This window comes from Corvus brachyrhynchos, unplaced genomic scaffold (genome assembly GCF_000691975.1).
Source record: "Corvus brachyrhynchos isolate BGI_N302 unplaced genomic scaffold, ASM69197v1 scaffold297, whole genome shotgun sequence".
In the NCBI taxonomy this organism is placed as follows: Eukaryota; Metazoa; Chordata; class Aves; order Passeriformes; family Corvidae; genus Corvus; species Corvus brachyrhynchos.
In genome coordinates, this window is record NW_008239118.1 from 131,773 (window position 1) to 146,083 (window position 14,311).

General features: G+C 47.8%; 2 protein-coding genes across 5 annotated transcripts in view; one reads left to right on the plus strand and one right to left on the minus strand.

Moving 5' to 3' along the window:
• Nucleotides 1–8,542, minus strand: part of TCF4 (transcription factor 4) — a 130,186-nt gene extending 121,644 nt beyond the window's left edge. Inside the window, exons 1-2 of the mRNA XM_017739860.1 lie at nt 8,451–8,542; nt 6,780–6,852 (exon numbers count right to left, since the gene is read on the minus strand). Of these exons, the coding sequence (XP_017595349.1) occupies nt 6,780–6,852; nt 8,451–8,522 (145 nt within the window). The 5' untranslated portion in view covers nt 8,523–8,542. The remainder of the gene's footprint in view (nt 1–6,779; nt 6,853–8,450) is intronic.
• Nucleotides 8,543–12,244: 3,702 nt separating this feature from the next.
• The window catches only part of LOC108448076, a 101,104-nt gene continuing 99,037 nt past the window's right edge, over nt 12,245–14,311 (plus strand). For all 4 annotated transcript variants that reach the window (XR_001863860.1, XR_001863859.1, XR_001863861.1 and 1 more), the window contains exon 1: nt 12,245–12,718. The gene's annotated coding sequence lies outside the window, so the exon portion shown is untranslated. The remainder of the gene's footprint in view (nt 12,719–14,311) is intronic.

Here is a 14,311-nt window from a genome sequence, read left to right on the forward strand (position 1 = left end):
GCCTGCATCCTGCATGGCCAACCTGCCGTCACTCCGAGCCCAGAGCCGGAGCCGCTTCCCCTCTCCCGGGAGGCGGCGAGCTCGGGACCCTCTGCTCCTCGTCTCCTGCGCCAGGCCCCCGTGCCAGGGCACTGCTGTGCCACAGCCCCGCTGCAGCCTGCGAGCAAACCCCGAGTAAAGGACACGGCGCCCACAGGAGAGGCCCCGGCCGTGCCAAACCCTGACAGCCAGCGCCAGGCTGAGAGGATCGGCCAGATTCCACAATCCGGCAGCGCTGGTTCCAAACTGGATGCACACCAGCACAGACAACAATGGGACACAGCTACTACTATCATTACTACTAGGAGTAGTCTTGAAAGATGTGGCGACTGCCACAAAGCTCTCACACCAACAATGTACCCAAAATCCACCCAAATGAGCCTGTTTTTCCATCCACCTGGCTGAATGTAGCTCAACTGCCCAGTGCTTACCTTGAAGGAAGGAATAAATCCTCCAACCTCTCTCCAGGCTTTTCCTAATAGAGTTTGCTAGGAAAAGAAATTCCACAACAGCCTTTAAAATAAATTTTAAAAATTAATCAAGAATTTGGGCATTCCAACCCTTTGCTTTGCCAGGAAGCTTTCCCTGCAAATAGCTCTGAGACGAAAATTTTGCAGGCCACTGTTACCAGCCCAGGAATTTGTGCCCAAATTTCCAGGCTGGAAACCTCCAAAGGGCACAGAGGTGGACTTTGGGCACTGGACACCTCCCAGATGAGCAAAAATCAGTGGAGGCCCCTCCACATCTTGTTGCCACCGGCTGAGGGGCGGCATGAGGAAATTCGGGAACCAGTTTTCCCGATAAATAACGGCCAATTCAATTATTCCAGGGACCGGGATGAAGCGCTGTCATCCCTCCTGGCTGCCGAGGTACGGCCGGGGACCCCCCCAGGCCCAGCCACTGGCAGATGGCACATCCTATTACATGTACATTCATTTTCTATGCTACATCATATGAAACCCTCCCAGGTTATTCCAGCTTTTCTCTCTGATGTCCACCGCCCTGGTATCTGGGAAAATGTTGGGAAAAGACCTTTAAACCATAACCGCTCCTTCTAAAACAACTGCAGAGCTGGTGTCGGCTGATCGGAGCTGATTTAAATCCCATCAGGATATCAGTCCTTGAAAATCACAGGTCACCAGGGCTCTCCCTTTTTCCTGGGATTTGCAGAGCCCCAGATTTCCAGCTACAAAAAGTTTACCATGCGGAGTAAATGTTTGAGCTGTAAAGCTTCCAAAATGACTTTGTTTATCAGAGCAGATGAAGGAAAAAAAAGCAAAAGGAATAATTTGAAGCTCAAAGCAAAACTGTTTATAGGACAGCTTTTAGTGCTCCAAGATTCCAGAGAGATTTCAGCAATTAACAGCATAAACTTCCATAACTTAAATCCGTTCTATATATTCATGTGGTTTAGTTGTTCCTGTGTTATTTAAGTTATTCCCCGTTACAATACTACAAGAGATTTGCTGATCCTGTCAAAAAAACATCAAGCAGCTTCTTCACAACATTCCTGGCATCCCAAAGCAGGGGCTTAAATCCTTTGACTTCCTACATAAGGAAAATATCCAAGTAATTTTCAAATTCTCTAAAAAAAAAGTGTATGGGGACAGGGGTGAGGGGACAATAAAAAAATCAAATCACTTTATTTCTGCAGTAGCCAAAAAATAAGTGAGAAAGATGAAAATTTGGTGTTCCCAGGATTATTTGTGCCTATTTCATGTTCCTTGGGAATTCAGGCTGTGGAAGCCACTTTTGCCTCTGAAAAAAATCCATATGAATTTGGGAGTGGCACGAGTACAAATCCAATGGGAAGAAGCCAAATTGTACCTCACATGTTTTTTTCTCCCCTGAGCAAGCTTTGTACTCCCACTGAACTCCGAGCCAGGCCTAAGCTCCCTCGTTTAACAGATACACTTTGTTCCCAGATCTAGGGAATAATGTGAACCATCATTCCTGTTCCTGCTAAACTTGGCAAGGGCAGGCACAGTGTCCCCATACTGGGTGACATTTGGCTGGATGCGGCCCCGGAGCAGTTCAGTCGCTCCGACAGGGAATTCTGAATTATTAAATATACTCCGGAGCCGTGACAAGGTAACACGGAACGAGGATGACAAAAAGCACCTGAAAATCCCCATCTCCATTATCCAACGGGAATGACTGAGCTGGGTTTATCTGTTTAATTACCACGACAGGCCCGCAGCTCCCAGATTTAAATAGCTGAGGGATTGAAGGTGGCTGCGGCTCCAGAGCGTCCTTTGCAGGCCACGCTCAGTTTGTTCCTGCGAGTAAGATCCAGGGTTTCTGCTCTGGAACTCAATATCCCGCTCCTCCTCCAAGTGTGCTCCGGGCTGGCTCGGGCCAATTCCAAATCCCAGAGCGTGGGTCTCTCGCTGCCCCCACGGAAGTGGCTGGGATAGGGCTCGGAAGGGAGGAGGATCCCGAGTAAACATAGCTGGAAGGATGGGAGGTAACAGCATTCCTCTTCTTCTTAATCATAATTACGAAACATTAGGGATGGAAAACAGGGAAGCTGTTTTGTGGAGCTATGGAGTTTTCACCAGGGAAAACCCAGGAGGAATATGACCCAGGCAGCCGGGGCTGGAGGGTCCTCTGGCACTCCGGAGCCCTGGAATGCTGCCTGGAAAAGGTGGGAATGCGGGGCGACGCAGGCCAAGCCAACACCCAAACTCCAGCACCATTTTCCCTCTTTTCCGACATACCCCATGAAAAATGGGGGCTCCCCTACGGAGCCACGGACGGAACCGCAGCAGCTCCAGACCTGCTGCACCACTTCCTTTTTAAAAGCAGGTTTTTAGTCAAAAATTCCTCTTTTGGGTTTTTTTCTCCCCTTTTTTATCCTTTCGAATGGCATTTCTGCATGCTAAGCCCCAAGCACATCCCTTGCTTCCCAAATCCTCCCTGGCACACGCACCATTCCTACTGAGAGCAGCGGGAGCCGTGCAGACATCCCAGGTGTGCCTCACCTGAGCAGCTCCAAAACATCTTCCGGAGAAAGCATCAATTTAATCCCATTTTTTTGATGATCAAACAATAATAACAAAATCCTGCAGCTTTCCCACCAGGCCACACTCCAAAACCAGACTGCATTTAAAAAAACCCCACAATATTTGTTACAATTTCCTCACAGAACATCCTGAATAAAAAACCAAGGAATTTAAACCATGCTGGATTTGTGACTCCCTCGTTAGAGATGTATTAATTTGTTGCTCTAATGCAGGCCAAGCCCTAATCAAACTAATGGCAAAATGAAAAGCGAGGATTTAAATCCTTTAAAGGGACTTTGCTTGATTTGGTCAGGCAAAGACTGGAGATTTTTCCCTTTTTTCTGGGCCATGGGAATGGCCAATGATAAAAATTCCGGTTTTCTCTGATTCTGCTCCCACCCACACGCTATTCAAACAGCTACAGAGTGGGCAATCCAGAACAGATGCTCCCAAACGGAGGTAAAATTCCAGCCTTTAAATAGAAGGAGCAGAAATTGAACGGAATCAGGAAGATGTGGGCTTTGATTAACAGATAAAAAACCGAAATATGTCAAATGTGACAGACCCAGGGAATTCTTGGGGGAAAAGCTGCTTCAAAATCTGATCCCCAGCAATCATCTCTTCATTTTTTAGTGCCTCACACTTAAATGAGGATAAATTTCAGATAAATTTACTATGGAAGCGATTGCAAACTCCTCCCAAAATTTTAGGAGATGTGAGAAAATGAATTTTATTTTGGCAACTGTCCTAAAAAAAGGGCAAACAAAGCAGGAAAAATAAAAAGCAACCCCCCACTTCAGCCCAATGAATGTGCATTGTTCAATTGAAGTAACAGCTATTAAATCACTTTCCAAATACGACCTAAATTGGAGGGAACTCCAGGGGAGTTTGCTTCCCAATCCCTCCAGTCTCCCCCAGTTCTCCCAGTGCAGGTCAGAGGCTGCAGCCTTGGTTCAGTGCTCTGTGCCGAACACCTGCAAACATCAAACAGAAACTCCTGGTCCTTTCCTGGGCTGACAAAAGCCTTTCATGTGAAAAATGCTCCCTGGGAATGTCACGGCTGGAGCTCAGGTTACATTCCTTTCTCCCTCGAAGCCCTCCCCGCTTTGGAACATGGGGAGAAGCCATGTTTGTGGAATTCAGGATTCAAAGGAAACGGGGCTTTACTTTCTTTTCCCTCGCTCGTTGCAAATCACAACACAGCATCATGGATTAGCTGAGGAAAAAGCCACTGGGATGACTTTAAGCAGGAATTATTCCCACACTTCCTAAAGTCCAGTTAGTTTCACTTCCCCGCTTAGGATTACTTTGGGGGGCCTGTTTGGTTTTTTTTAATCTCTATTTTCTCCCCTCTATAAGAGAAGTTTGGGGTTAATGCAGAGAGAATCTCAATAAATCTGTTTTTAAAGAGGAATATTTAAAGGTCAGCTCAAACTTCAGAGGGAGAACTTCCAGGAGGAAAAGCAGTATACAGCCCGCTCACCGAAATTCCCCGTTAGCCATCTGCATAATTAGAGTAACAGACTATGTCTGCTATTATTCTTGGGGCTGCCTTTAATCCTGCCACAGAAAGAGTCTCTTGGAGCAGTGTCCAGGTATCCTCCGATCCAATCCCAATTTCCCAAGCCCCGGCTCCTCACACCCCTGCCCAGGCAAACAATAGCCACCAACTCCATCCTCAGGCCACACATCCACCCTCTGCCCGGGAGCAGCCGGGGAAATTCACCCCCAACTTTCTGGGAAGCACCAAGCACTCGCTGCAAAATTCCCTGTCTAATAACCAAGCAACAGATATTCCAAGTGGAAAATTCCCTTGATTTTCCCTTCCAGAGGCACCCTTTGCTGCCATTGTGCAGGCAACCACCAATGCACGGCGCCCGCCGCTTCACCAAGCTTTTCCTTCATCCTCCACCACTAGACACCGGTGCAGTCAGAGAATTCTCTTGGAATTCTGTCTGTGGGAGAGTTCAGGTGTTGTTTTAAGTGGTCTTTATCTCCTTATTCCTAACTTCCTGCAGCTCATTAAATCATCCTCCTGGCTACACCGATGCGTCAAAATCCCTCCGATACTTTCAGCTTTCAGGACAATAAAACACAATTTAATCACTCCCTGCTCCGATTTGTCCTCCTGATCCAAATGACTCCGGAGATGAGGTTTAGGAGGAATTATTAAATATAACTCTGGAGTCATTTGCTGTCAGCCCAAGTGGTGGTTGCTGCATGGACTGGGCTCTGAGCATGACAAATTGATTCGTCTGGCACAACCACTCCGCGCTCCTCTCCACTGAAAACAAATAGAGTGGAGATTTTTAGATCCGGCTACATCGCTTCAAAAATTATGTCAGGAAAGGACAAAAACTGGGAGTCAAACCTATAGCTCATGTTTGCAAAGTTACCCCAGCCCAAGAGCAAAATTCTCCAAGTTGCTATAATCACAATATAAACAAGTTTGTGAAGCTACAACAAACCCAGGTTGTTATTTTTAAAGTCTAAATAGAAGAAAAGGAACAAAATAAGTGTTCAGGTGGAAATTGAGCTGAAAAAACCAGACCAACTTCCAAGTGGAAATCCTGCTCTGGAAATAAAAAGCCGACTGATGTCCCCATGCATTTAATAAAATACTGAATAAAGAGAAGAGGTGTCTTGAATTGAGATAAAACCTGCAAATATCAGGCATGCAACTCTCTGGAGTGAGGGGTTTCTCTGTGGATTTCCAGGGAAGCCTTGCCCAAATTCCCCCCGATTCGGAGCCGGATCCGGGTACAACAATACGCCGGCCGGTGTGCTGGCATGTGGAATTGTCTGGGAATTGAAAACACTGCAACTCCCCACCTGTACATGGAGGCAAGGAACTGCAACTCCATCCCAGAGCAAGGAAATGTGCAGCAGGCATCTTTGGGAGTTCTCCTTCTCATTTGTCAGGCACATAAAAGCCTCTCTATAAACTTGAGTTGCCAGACAATTATTGTCCACACATGTTCTACCGCAGAGAGCTCCGAGACTGCTTTTGTCATCCCACTCCTGTTTTTAGGGAATGCAGGAGATGCCCATCAGTCCTACCACAGCCAAAGGAACAAATCGTCCACCTAAATTGCAGGAAACTCTTCCAAAACACTCCCATGTTTAAAAACAAAATGCCCTGGCTTTAAGCAGCAAAAGAAACTCACCTGAAGATTTTAATTCCCAAAAAATATTCCATCAGCAAACGGCACTCTCTAATCCTAAAGACTTCTTTTCCTGGTGCTTATCCTCAGATACTTGTTTTATTTATTTAACTGCAACAGCCTTCAATTCTGCTTCAATTCTAATGCACAAAATTCATTTGCACACGAGAGGTTTTGACTATCGTCCCTGACAGACAAAGAGAGGCTTTGGAATTGGAAATAAAAAATTCTCCAAGGCTCAAATTACTAGAGGAAAAAGATAAATCTACTGTAAAACTAGAGCAATTTTCAGCAATGATTACACAGAGGAGAAGTCCAGGGGTTTTTAAAAAATCAGAAATGTGTGGCAGTACTCTAAAAACCTCCCAGGCTTGTGGAAATGATAATAATAACAATAATAATAATAATAATAAAAATCAGAGTAAGAATAACCAGTGCTTAGGAATAATTCCGCTGCAATCCCAACGAATCTGCTCCCCACAAGAGATTAAAGCACCACAACAAAGGTAATGCCTATGGATAAATAAATCCCAACGTTTTCACTACGGATGGAACAAAAAACAGTACATACTTGAGCCAGTAAAATGTCCACTTGCCAAGGAAGTTGGTCCATTTTTCCCACTGCTCACAGGAGGTGAAAACATCTAAAAAAAACAAAGAGGCATTACTAGTGCAAAACAAGCAATTCCCGAGTCCACTGGCAGTCCAAAGTTCCTTGCACGTTCCTTAGGAGTTTCTCTCCCCCGAACCATCATCCCCCACAGCCCTGCAAAGGCGTCCAGATTCCTTCCAGCCCCCACCGCCCCTCGCCACCAGCATCCCGCTTTTATTAGGCTCATTAGCTTCCCAGTCTGCCCTTCCCGAAGCCTTTGAGCCATGCCAGTGCCCAGCAGTTCTCCAGGCTGGGAAGCGGGGCTCGCTCCCCTCTCCCCGCCGACAAAGGCAGAAAAAGTTGGGATGGGTCGCAACCTTGGTCATCAACGTAGCAACGTCCATTTCCATCCCGCTCCAGGATTTGCCTGGCATGTGGGAACCCAAATAATAATAATCCAAAGTGCCACCTGCCCTAAATTCTCATTCCGTCTCTCCCACCGAGCAATTGGAAGCCAGGCTCGCTCCTCGCCCCCTCTCCCTCCCTCTCGCGCTCCTCTCTCTCTTCCCAGCGTTTATTTCGACCCTAATTGGTTTCTCCCTTCTCCGACGTGTCTAGTGGATAATACGCACCTTCCCTGAGTCAGAGCCTGCAAAAAGCCAAGGAACAAATGGGAAAAGTGCACCAACAAGCAGAGAGGGGGCTGCGAAGCTGCCGCAGGCTACGATTCCTGGCCAAACTTCCCCAAGCCATCCCTCGCAAGCCGAGGCTGGAGCAGCAGCACCAGCCTGGAGCACACAGGGGAACGGGGGGGCCTTGCTGGGCTTTAGGAGCAGACCTGCATCTCCGAGCAAAAGCTCTTCCCTAAAATAAATAACTAAGTGGATAGAGAGATATTCCTGACATATTGGGGGGAAGGGAGGGGATGGGGAGAGGAAGGAAGGGGCTGGAGGGGGAGGGGGAGCCTGACAAAACTAGACAAGTGCACGCGTCCGGCGGAACGTTCGGCCTCCAAACCAGCCCAGGGGGAAAAAATCCCTCTTTCCTTCAAAAATCACTCCCAAATCCTAGCTAGGGCAGGTAGGAGAAGGTTGGAGCAGTTTTAATGCCAGCAGAAGCCATAGGAGATTTCAGGGAAAACTTTAAACTGAGACAGTCGTGGATTTCTTTGCACTTTCCATGTGCCAAAATCGAAACAAGGGAAGAACCGAAAGGAGAATATCAGCGACTCATTAGCAATTAATTAGATCATGTGCCAACAATGCTCGAAAATCTAAAGCACAATAAAAGTGCAATATTGGTACGATGGAATTATGAGAAATGGTCAGTTTTTGGGGCATTTCTTTTGGCAGGAATGATTTGAGCCGTCCGAGACATGAAACCAAGCTGCGAACGCGCCTGCATCTCCCATCACACACAATCAGAAAGACTAAAAATACTCAGTTTGGATTTTTTTTTTAAGCGAAAAAAATATTTACCATGCTTCTAGCTGCTGATTAAAAATTGCCCAATGTACTTAGAGCACAGTTTGGGGTTGGTTTTGTTGCTTTAGGGTTTTTTTTGGCTGGATTTTTTTTGTTAACAGAGCAGCTAGAAGATATTTATTATTTTTTTTTACAGCTGTTGCTAATTTCCACCGTTGTTTCTTACCGCACTGAAATCCAGTAAATCACTCAGTTCTTTGTCCGTCCCTAAGGCAGCCATTCGCTGTTGGTGATGCATTTTAGCAAAATCACACAAACCTAGAAACATGGAAATAACCGCAATCAGAAATCCCGAGCCTTGCAGGAAACACAGTCGGATTTTGCTTTTTCAAGGGGGGTCGGGGGGTGGGTGGTTGAGAAGAAGGGAGGGAAAAAAAGATGGAGGGGCAGCAAAAAAAAAAAAAAAAACAACAACAAGAAAAAAAAAAAGCGATATTGTATTTCCAAAGAGGCGAGCGAAACCCGGGAACATCCACTCTTAAACCCAAATCCGGAGGAGAGAAAAAAAGGCAAAGCCTCGCTCCCAGAGCATCATTTATGCAACAGGAGGTTCAGCGAGGAATGAATGAGGATCCCAGAGAAGAAACTACAGCCATCCGCTCCCAACTTTTTCCCTTCTCCTTCTTCCACGCAAAGTAGCGTTTGGAGGCAGAAACGGCAAAGAGCGAGGAGGAAAAAAAGCCACGGCGAGATGCGAAGTGCAGGTTCCGGGGGCGGGGGGGCAGCGGGGGACAATTAGCCCCGATTCCTAATTTGCGGAGAGGAGGGGGGGGATAAGGCCGACAACAACCCGGGAGCGGCTCGCCCGCGTGCGGCCCGCCTCCGTACCCGCCGCCGCCGCTCATGGAGCTCCGCGCTCGGCTCCCGCCCGCTCCCGCCGCACTTTTCCAAGGATTCCACGTTGGATTCGCCCAGCTCGCGCACACACATGGCGAAGCGCGTTTATACGGGGCCGCGGACGCACGTGACGCGGGCACTTGGCCGAAAGGAACAATATTTTTTTCCCCCTTGGATTACCCGTTCCCTTCGTCTTCTTGTTTTTTCTATTTTTTATCTATAATCCTGCTTTGTTTTGGTTGGTTTACTCCCGCCCCCCGGCTCAATCCCATCGCCCAGCTTTCCCATTTTCCCAGAGCATCACTGCAAAGTTCGCAAAGCAGCCCCTTGGATTTACGCGCAAGTTTTTGGGGATGCTGCCAGCCCCCCCGTCCCCTTACCCTTCCTTCTTCCCTCATCCCTCTGCCACTTTTATTCCATATTTTCCTCTCACAGGCCAGACACCACTAAAAAGAACTCCTTGGAGTTCATTTTCCGGTAGGAAATAAAGCAGCGAGTCCCCGCGTCTGCACCTTGGTGTATCTCCCACACGTGTAGTTACACCGTGTCTATGCAATGTATATACAATGTATAGATTTACACAGCCCGGAACTTGCACTTTCTTTCTTTCTTTTTTTTTTTTTTAAATAACACATCGGGATCGACAATTTCAATCAAAAAATAAAAATGAAAGCAAAAAAAAAAAAAAAACCACAGACAAGTTAGTCTAACAGCAAATTGGAACTTTACCTTAAATGGCCACAAATATGTTCACAATATTCCAAGGGGGGAAAAAAAAGGAAAAAAAAGGAATAAAAATAATCAAAATAAAAAGAGAGGAATCTTCTGCCAAAGTGCTTTATTGTCTCACACGTGTGTGACCCTCCAAAACCACCAAAAAGTAGGGGAAGTGTCAGTCCTGCTCCGGTTTATTCCACAGCTTTACAGGCACCCTACACCTGGCTTTGTTGGGATTTGAGGGGCCCGGCCACCGGCCACAAAAAAAATATAAATTAGAGAAAAAAATTTAAAAATTAAAAACCAAGGAAAAAAAAAAAAAGGAAAAAAAGAAGGTCCGACAACTTTTGCCCTATTGTTTTTACAGACACATGGTGACGGGCTCGCAGCGCCGCAGCTCTCGGGGACTTGCCCCCTCCTTGTCCTTCCTTAAAAAAAACCAAAAACCAAAAAACCCAAATCCCAAAAAAAAAAGGCAAAACATCACAAAAGCTAGGGTAGCTGACAATTTTTCCTTCTTCATATTCACCAGTAGTTGCTCATCTCAAAATAGGGCATATACTCTGGGAATAGGAGACATTTCAGCATGCCTAGCTTAGTCTGTCATATGAACTTACCTGACATGAAGTACTGTGCTGTGGGACAGCACTGCCACCCATGGTACTAGTAATTTGTCTGCAGTAAAACCTCAAGAGGAGACTTACCTAAACCACTAACCTAAACCACTTGTGCCTTCTCTATTTTTCTTAGCCAAACTTAGAATTATTCAACATCCATTCTCCCCACAAGCCAAAGCAAGCTGAAAGGGAGGTTACCATTTTAAACCATGCTTAGCATCTTATCACATTTGAGGAGAGACAGGTTTCCCACCAGCATCCTATGCGATACCACTTTCAAGATTGGAATATAAATCTAAGTCCTACAAATTTCCTGCTAGATTTCATTTCAGTTCTTTTCATGAATACAAAAGCATTTTTACTGAGTACAGCAGCCCCTCAGCACACCCTGGAGGCGTTTCAGCACCCTCCGCCATGATCAGACCCCGGGAGGGCTTTCAGGCTCCTCAGCACACTCGGGAGGGTTTCAGCACCCTCAGCCATGAGCAGACCCCGGGAGCGCTTTCAGGCCCCTCAGCAAGACCCGGGAGGGCTTTCAGGCCCCTCAGCACACCCTGGAGGCGTTTCAGCACCCTCCGCCATGATCAGACCCCGGGAGGGGTTTCAGCACCCTCAGTACACCCGGGAGGGCTTTCAGCACCGTCAGCAAGACCCGTGAGGGTTCAGGCTCCTCAGCACACCTGGGAGGCGTTTCAGCACCCTCAGCCATGATCAGACTCCGGGAGGGCTTTCAGGCCCCTCAGCACACTCGGGAGGCGTTTCAGCACCCTCCGCCATGGTCAGACCCCGGGAGGGCTTTCAGCACCCTCAGCAAGACCCGGGAGGGCTTTCAGGTCCTTGAGCACACCCAGGAGGGGTTTCAGAGCCCTCAGCCATGATCAGACCCCATCAAGGGTTTCAGCCGCCTCAGCAGGCCCGCGAGGGCTTTCAGACCCCTCCAGCAGACCCGTGAAGGGTTTCAGAGCCCTCAGCAGGCCCTCGAAGGGTTTTAGGCCCCTGAGCGCCCCCAGCCCTCAGAAAACGTTGTGAGGGGTTTCGCGCAGACCCCTCAGACGACCCTCGAGGCGTTTCAGACCCCTCAGCCCGCCCAGCCCTCAGCAAACCCTGTGAGGGGTTTCGCGCGCCCTCTTACCATGACCAGACGCCATGAGTGGTTACAGCCTCCTCAGCAGTCCCCCGAGGGGTTTCAGCTCCCGCAGACTCTCGAAGGGTTTCGCGCCCCTCAGCCATGATCAGATGCCGTGAGGGGTTTCGGTCCACCCCCACGGTGTCCGCCGGGACGGCTCTGGCCCCACCCTCAGCCCTCGGAGGACCCTCGAAGTCTCGCGCCTTCCGTTTTCGCGCCTTTTCTTTCGCGCCGCTGATCAGACGCCGTGAGGGGCTTCAGCCCCCTCAGCTCCCTCAGCCTTCAGCAAACTCTGAGGGATTTCAGCCCCTCAGCCATGATAAAGGCGCCGTGAGGGGCTTCAGCCCCCTCAGCTCCCTCAGACTTCAGCAAACTCCGTGAGGCATTTCAGCTTCTCAGCCATGATGAAGATGCCGTGAGGGGCTTCAGACGCCTCAGCTCCCTCAGCCTTCAGCAAACTCCGTGAGGGATTTCAGCTTTTCAGCCATGATCAAGATGCGGTGAGGGGCTTCAGCCCCCTCCGCCATGGTCAGACCCCGGGAGGGCTTTCAGCAACCTCAGCAAGACCCGGGAGGGCTTTCAGGCCCTTGAGCACACCCAGGAGGGGTTTCACAGCCCTCAGCCATGATCAGACCCCATCAAGGGTTTCAGCCGCCTCAGCATTCTGAGGGATTTCAGCCATGATCAAGATGCGGTGAGGGGCTTCAGCCCCCTCAGCTCCCTCAGCCTTCAGCAAACTCCATGAGGCATTTCAGCCATGATCAAGATGCGGTGAGGGGCTTCAGCCCCCTCAGCTCCCTCAAGCTTCAGCAAACTCTGAGGGATTTCAGCCCTTCAGCCATGATCAAAATGTGGTGAGGGGCTTCAGCCCCCTCAGCTCCCTCAAGCTTCAGCAAACTCTGAGGGATTTCAGCCCCTCAGCCATGACCAAGACGCTGTGAGGGGCTTCAGACGCCTCAGCTCCCTCAGCAAAGCCTGTGAGGGATTTCAGCTCCTCAGTCATGACCAAGATGCTGTGAGGGGCTTCAGCCCCCTCAGCTCCCTCATCAAAGCCTGTGAAGGATTTCAGCCCCTCAGCCATGATCTGACCGTTGAAGGCTTTCAACCCGTTCAGCCCTCAGTATCCCGTTAAAAAAGGTAGGTTTGAATTATTCCTGTTAAAATATTTTTTGGGTGCTGAGCTCCCAATGGGGCCGGTGCATAAGCAGGCACTGGAAATCAAAATAAAGAAGGGAATGGGGAAAGGCGGAGGGAGGGGGAATGGTATAAAATTGTGGAATGGTTTGGGTTGGAAGGGTCTGTCACTAGACCAGAATGCTCCAAGCCCCATCCAACCTAGCCTTGAACACTTCCAGGGATGCTTCCTTCAAATTAATGAGGAATTTGGTTAATAACGGGCTCTGAGGTTTTATCTGGAAATTAAGTAGGAAAAGGGCTAAATCAACTGCCACCCTGGCCCTGGTCTTACTAATTTTCCAGTTTTAATCCTCTGGATTTTATACTGTCCCCATATGTCCTGTTTTCAGCATGTCACAGGAATTCTATGTGGAGAATTGGCTGAGCAGTGGGGCCTTTGGCCACCTCAGAATTCACAGGAAGCAGCTGGGAAGCTGAACTGCCCCGTGAACATGGGAAGGGGTGGTAAAAGTACAGGATTTAGCCAAAAAGTCGCATCTTGAGGTTCTTGAACTCCAAAAGGATTTTTTTCCGCTGTCCATAGACTTTAATACCAGGATAGCAAAGCACCAGACTGCATTTTATTCCCATTTGGGGCTATGATCATGCCTTTTGCCATTCCTATAAAAATCCATCAAAATGTGGCTTGATATAAATCCATGAAAAAAGTGAGTATGCACCTTCTCAGTGGATTTATGGAGTTGCAGATAAACTTGGGAAATTTTATTGGACTCCCCTTCCCTGGAAGTGTCCAAGGCCAGGTTGGATAGGGCTTAGAGCAGCCTGGTTCGTGAGCAGAGGGGATGGAACTGGACAATCCTTAGAATCCCAAACCATTCCATGACTCTATGGTGATGCTGAAAATAAGTTGATTAATGTTATGAAGCTGCAGTAGCTGATGCCGTGAATGAATCCATGTGATCTGGAGCTGCCACATTGGGTTTTGTGATAAAACAGAAGTGGAACAAAGTTGCGCTTAATAAATTTTATAGGATAAACCCCCAAATCACCGAAGTGTTTGTTTCTCCACCTCCCAAAAATAAACAAGTGGGAAAATGGAGCAAAAAAGCCTTATAATTTCCATGCAGTTTCTCCCTTTGTGCTTCCTTGTTATGAGTCAACATGAGGCTGCTTTGGGTTAGAGGGGAAACTTGCTAATTTCAGTGCAGCTAAACAAAGAACGCGTTTCATTCACTGCCTCAGAAACACTGCAGATTTCCATGGGAAGGTGCTCGTGGAGGTGGGAAAATATTCTTCTGTGCTTGTCTGAATTCCGATTGAAATTTGGTTTGTTTTCTAATTCCCTAATGAAAGAGGATGTTTGATTTCAATTAAAGTGAAATGTCATCATTTTAGGTCGTACTAATGGGTATGGAATACTGCAGTCCATTAGGGAGAAAACAGTGGATTTGGGAAAAGGCCAAGAGGTGCAGGGGATGTAAAGAGATTTTCCATGTATTTTCAATTTTTGTAATGGGCATATGTAGGTCATTATGGAAATCCATGGGTTGTGATGACAGGAATACAGAAAATACAATAAAGCAATCTCTTATC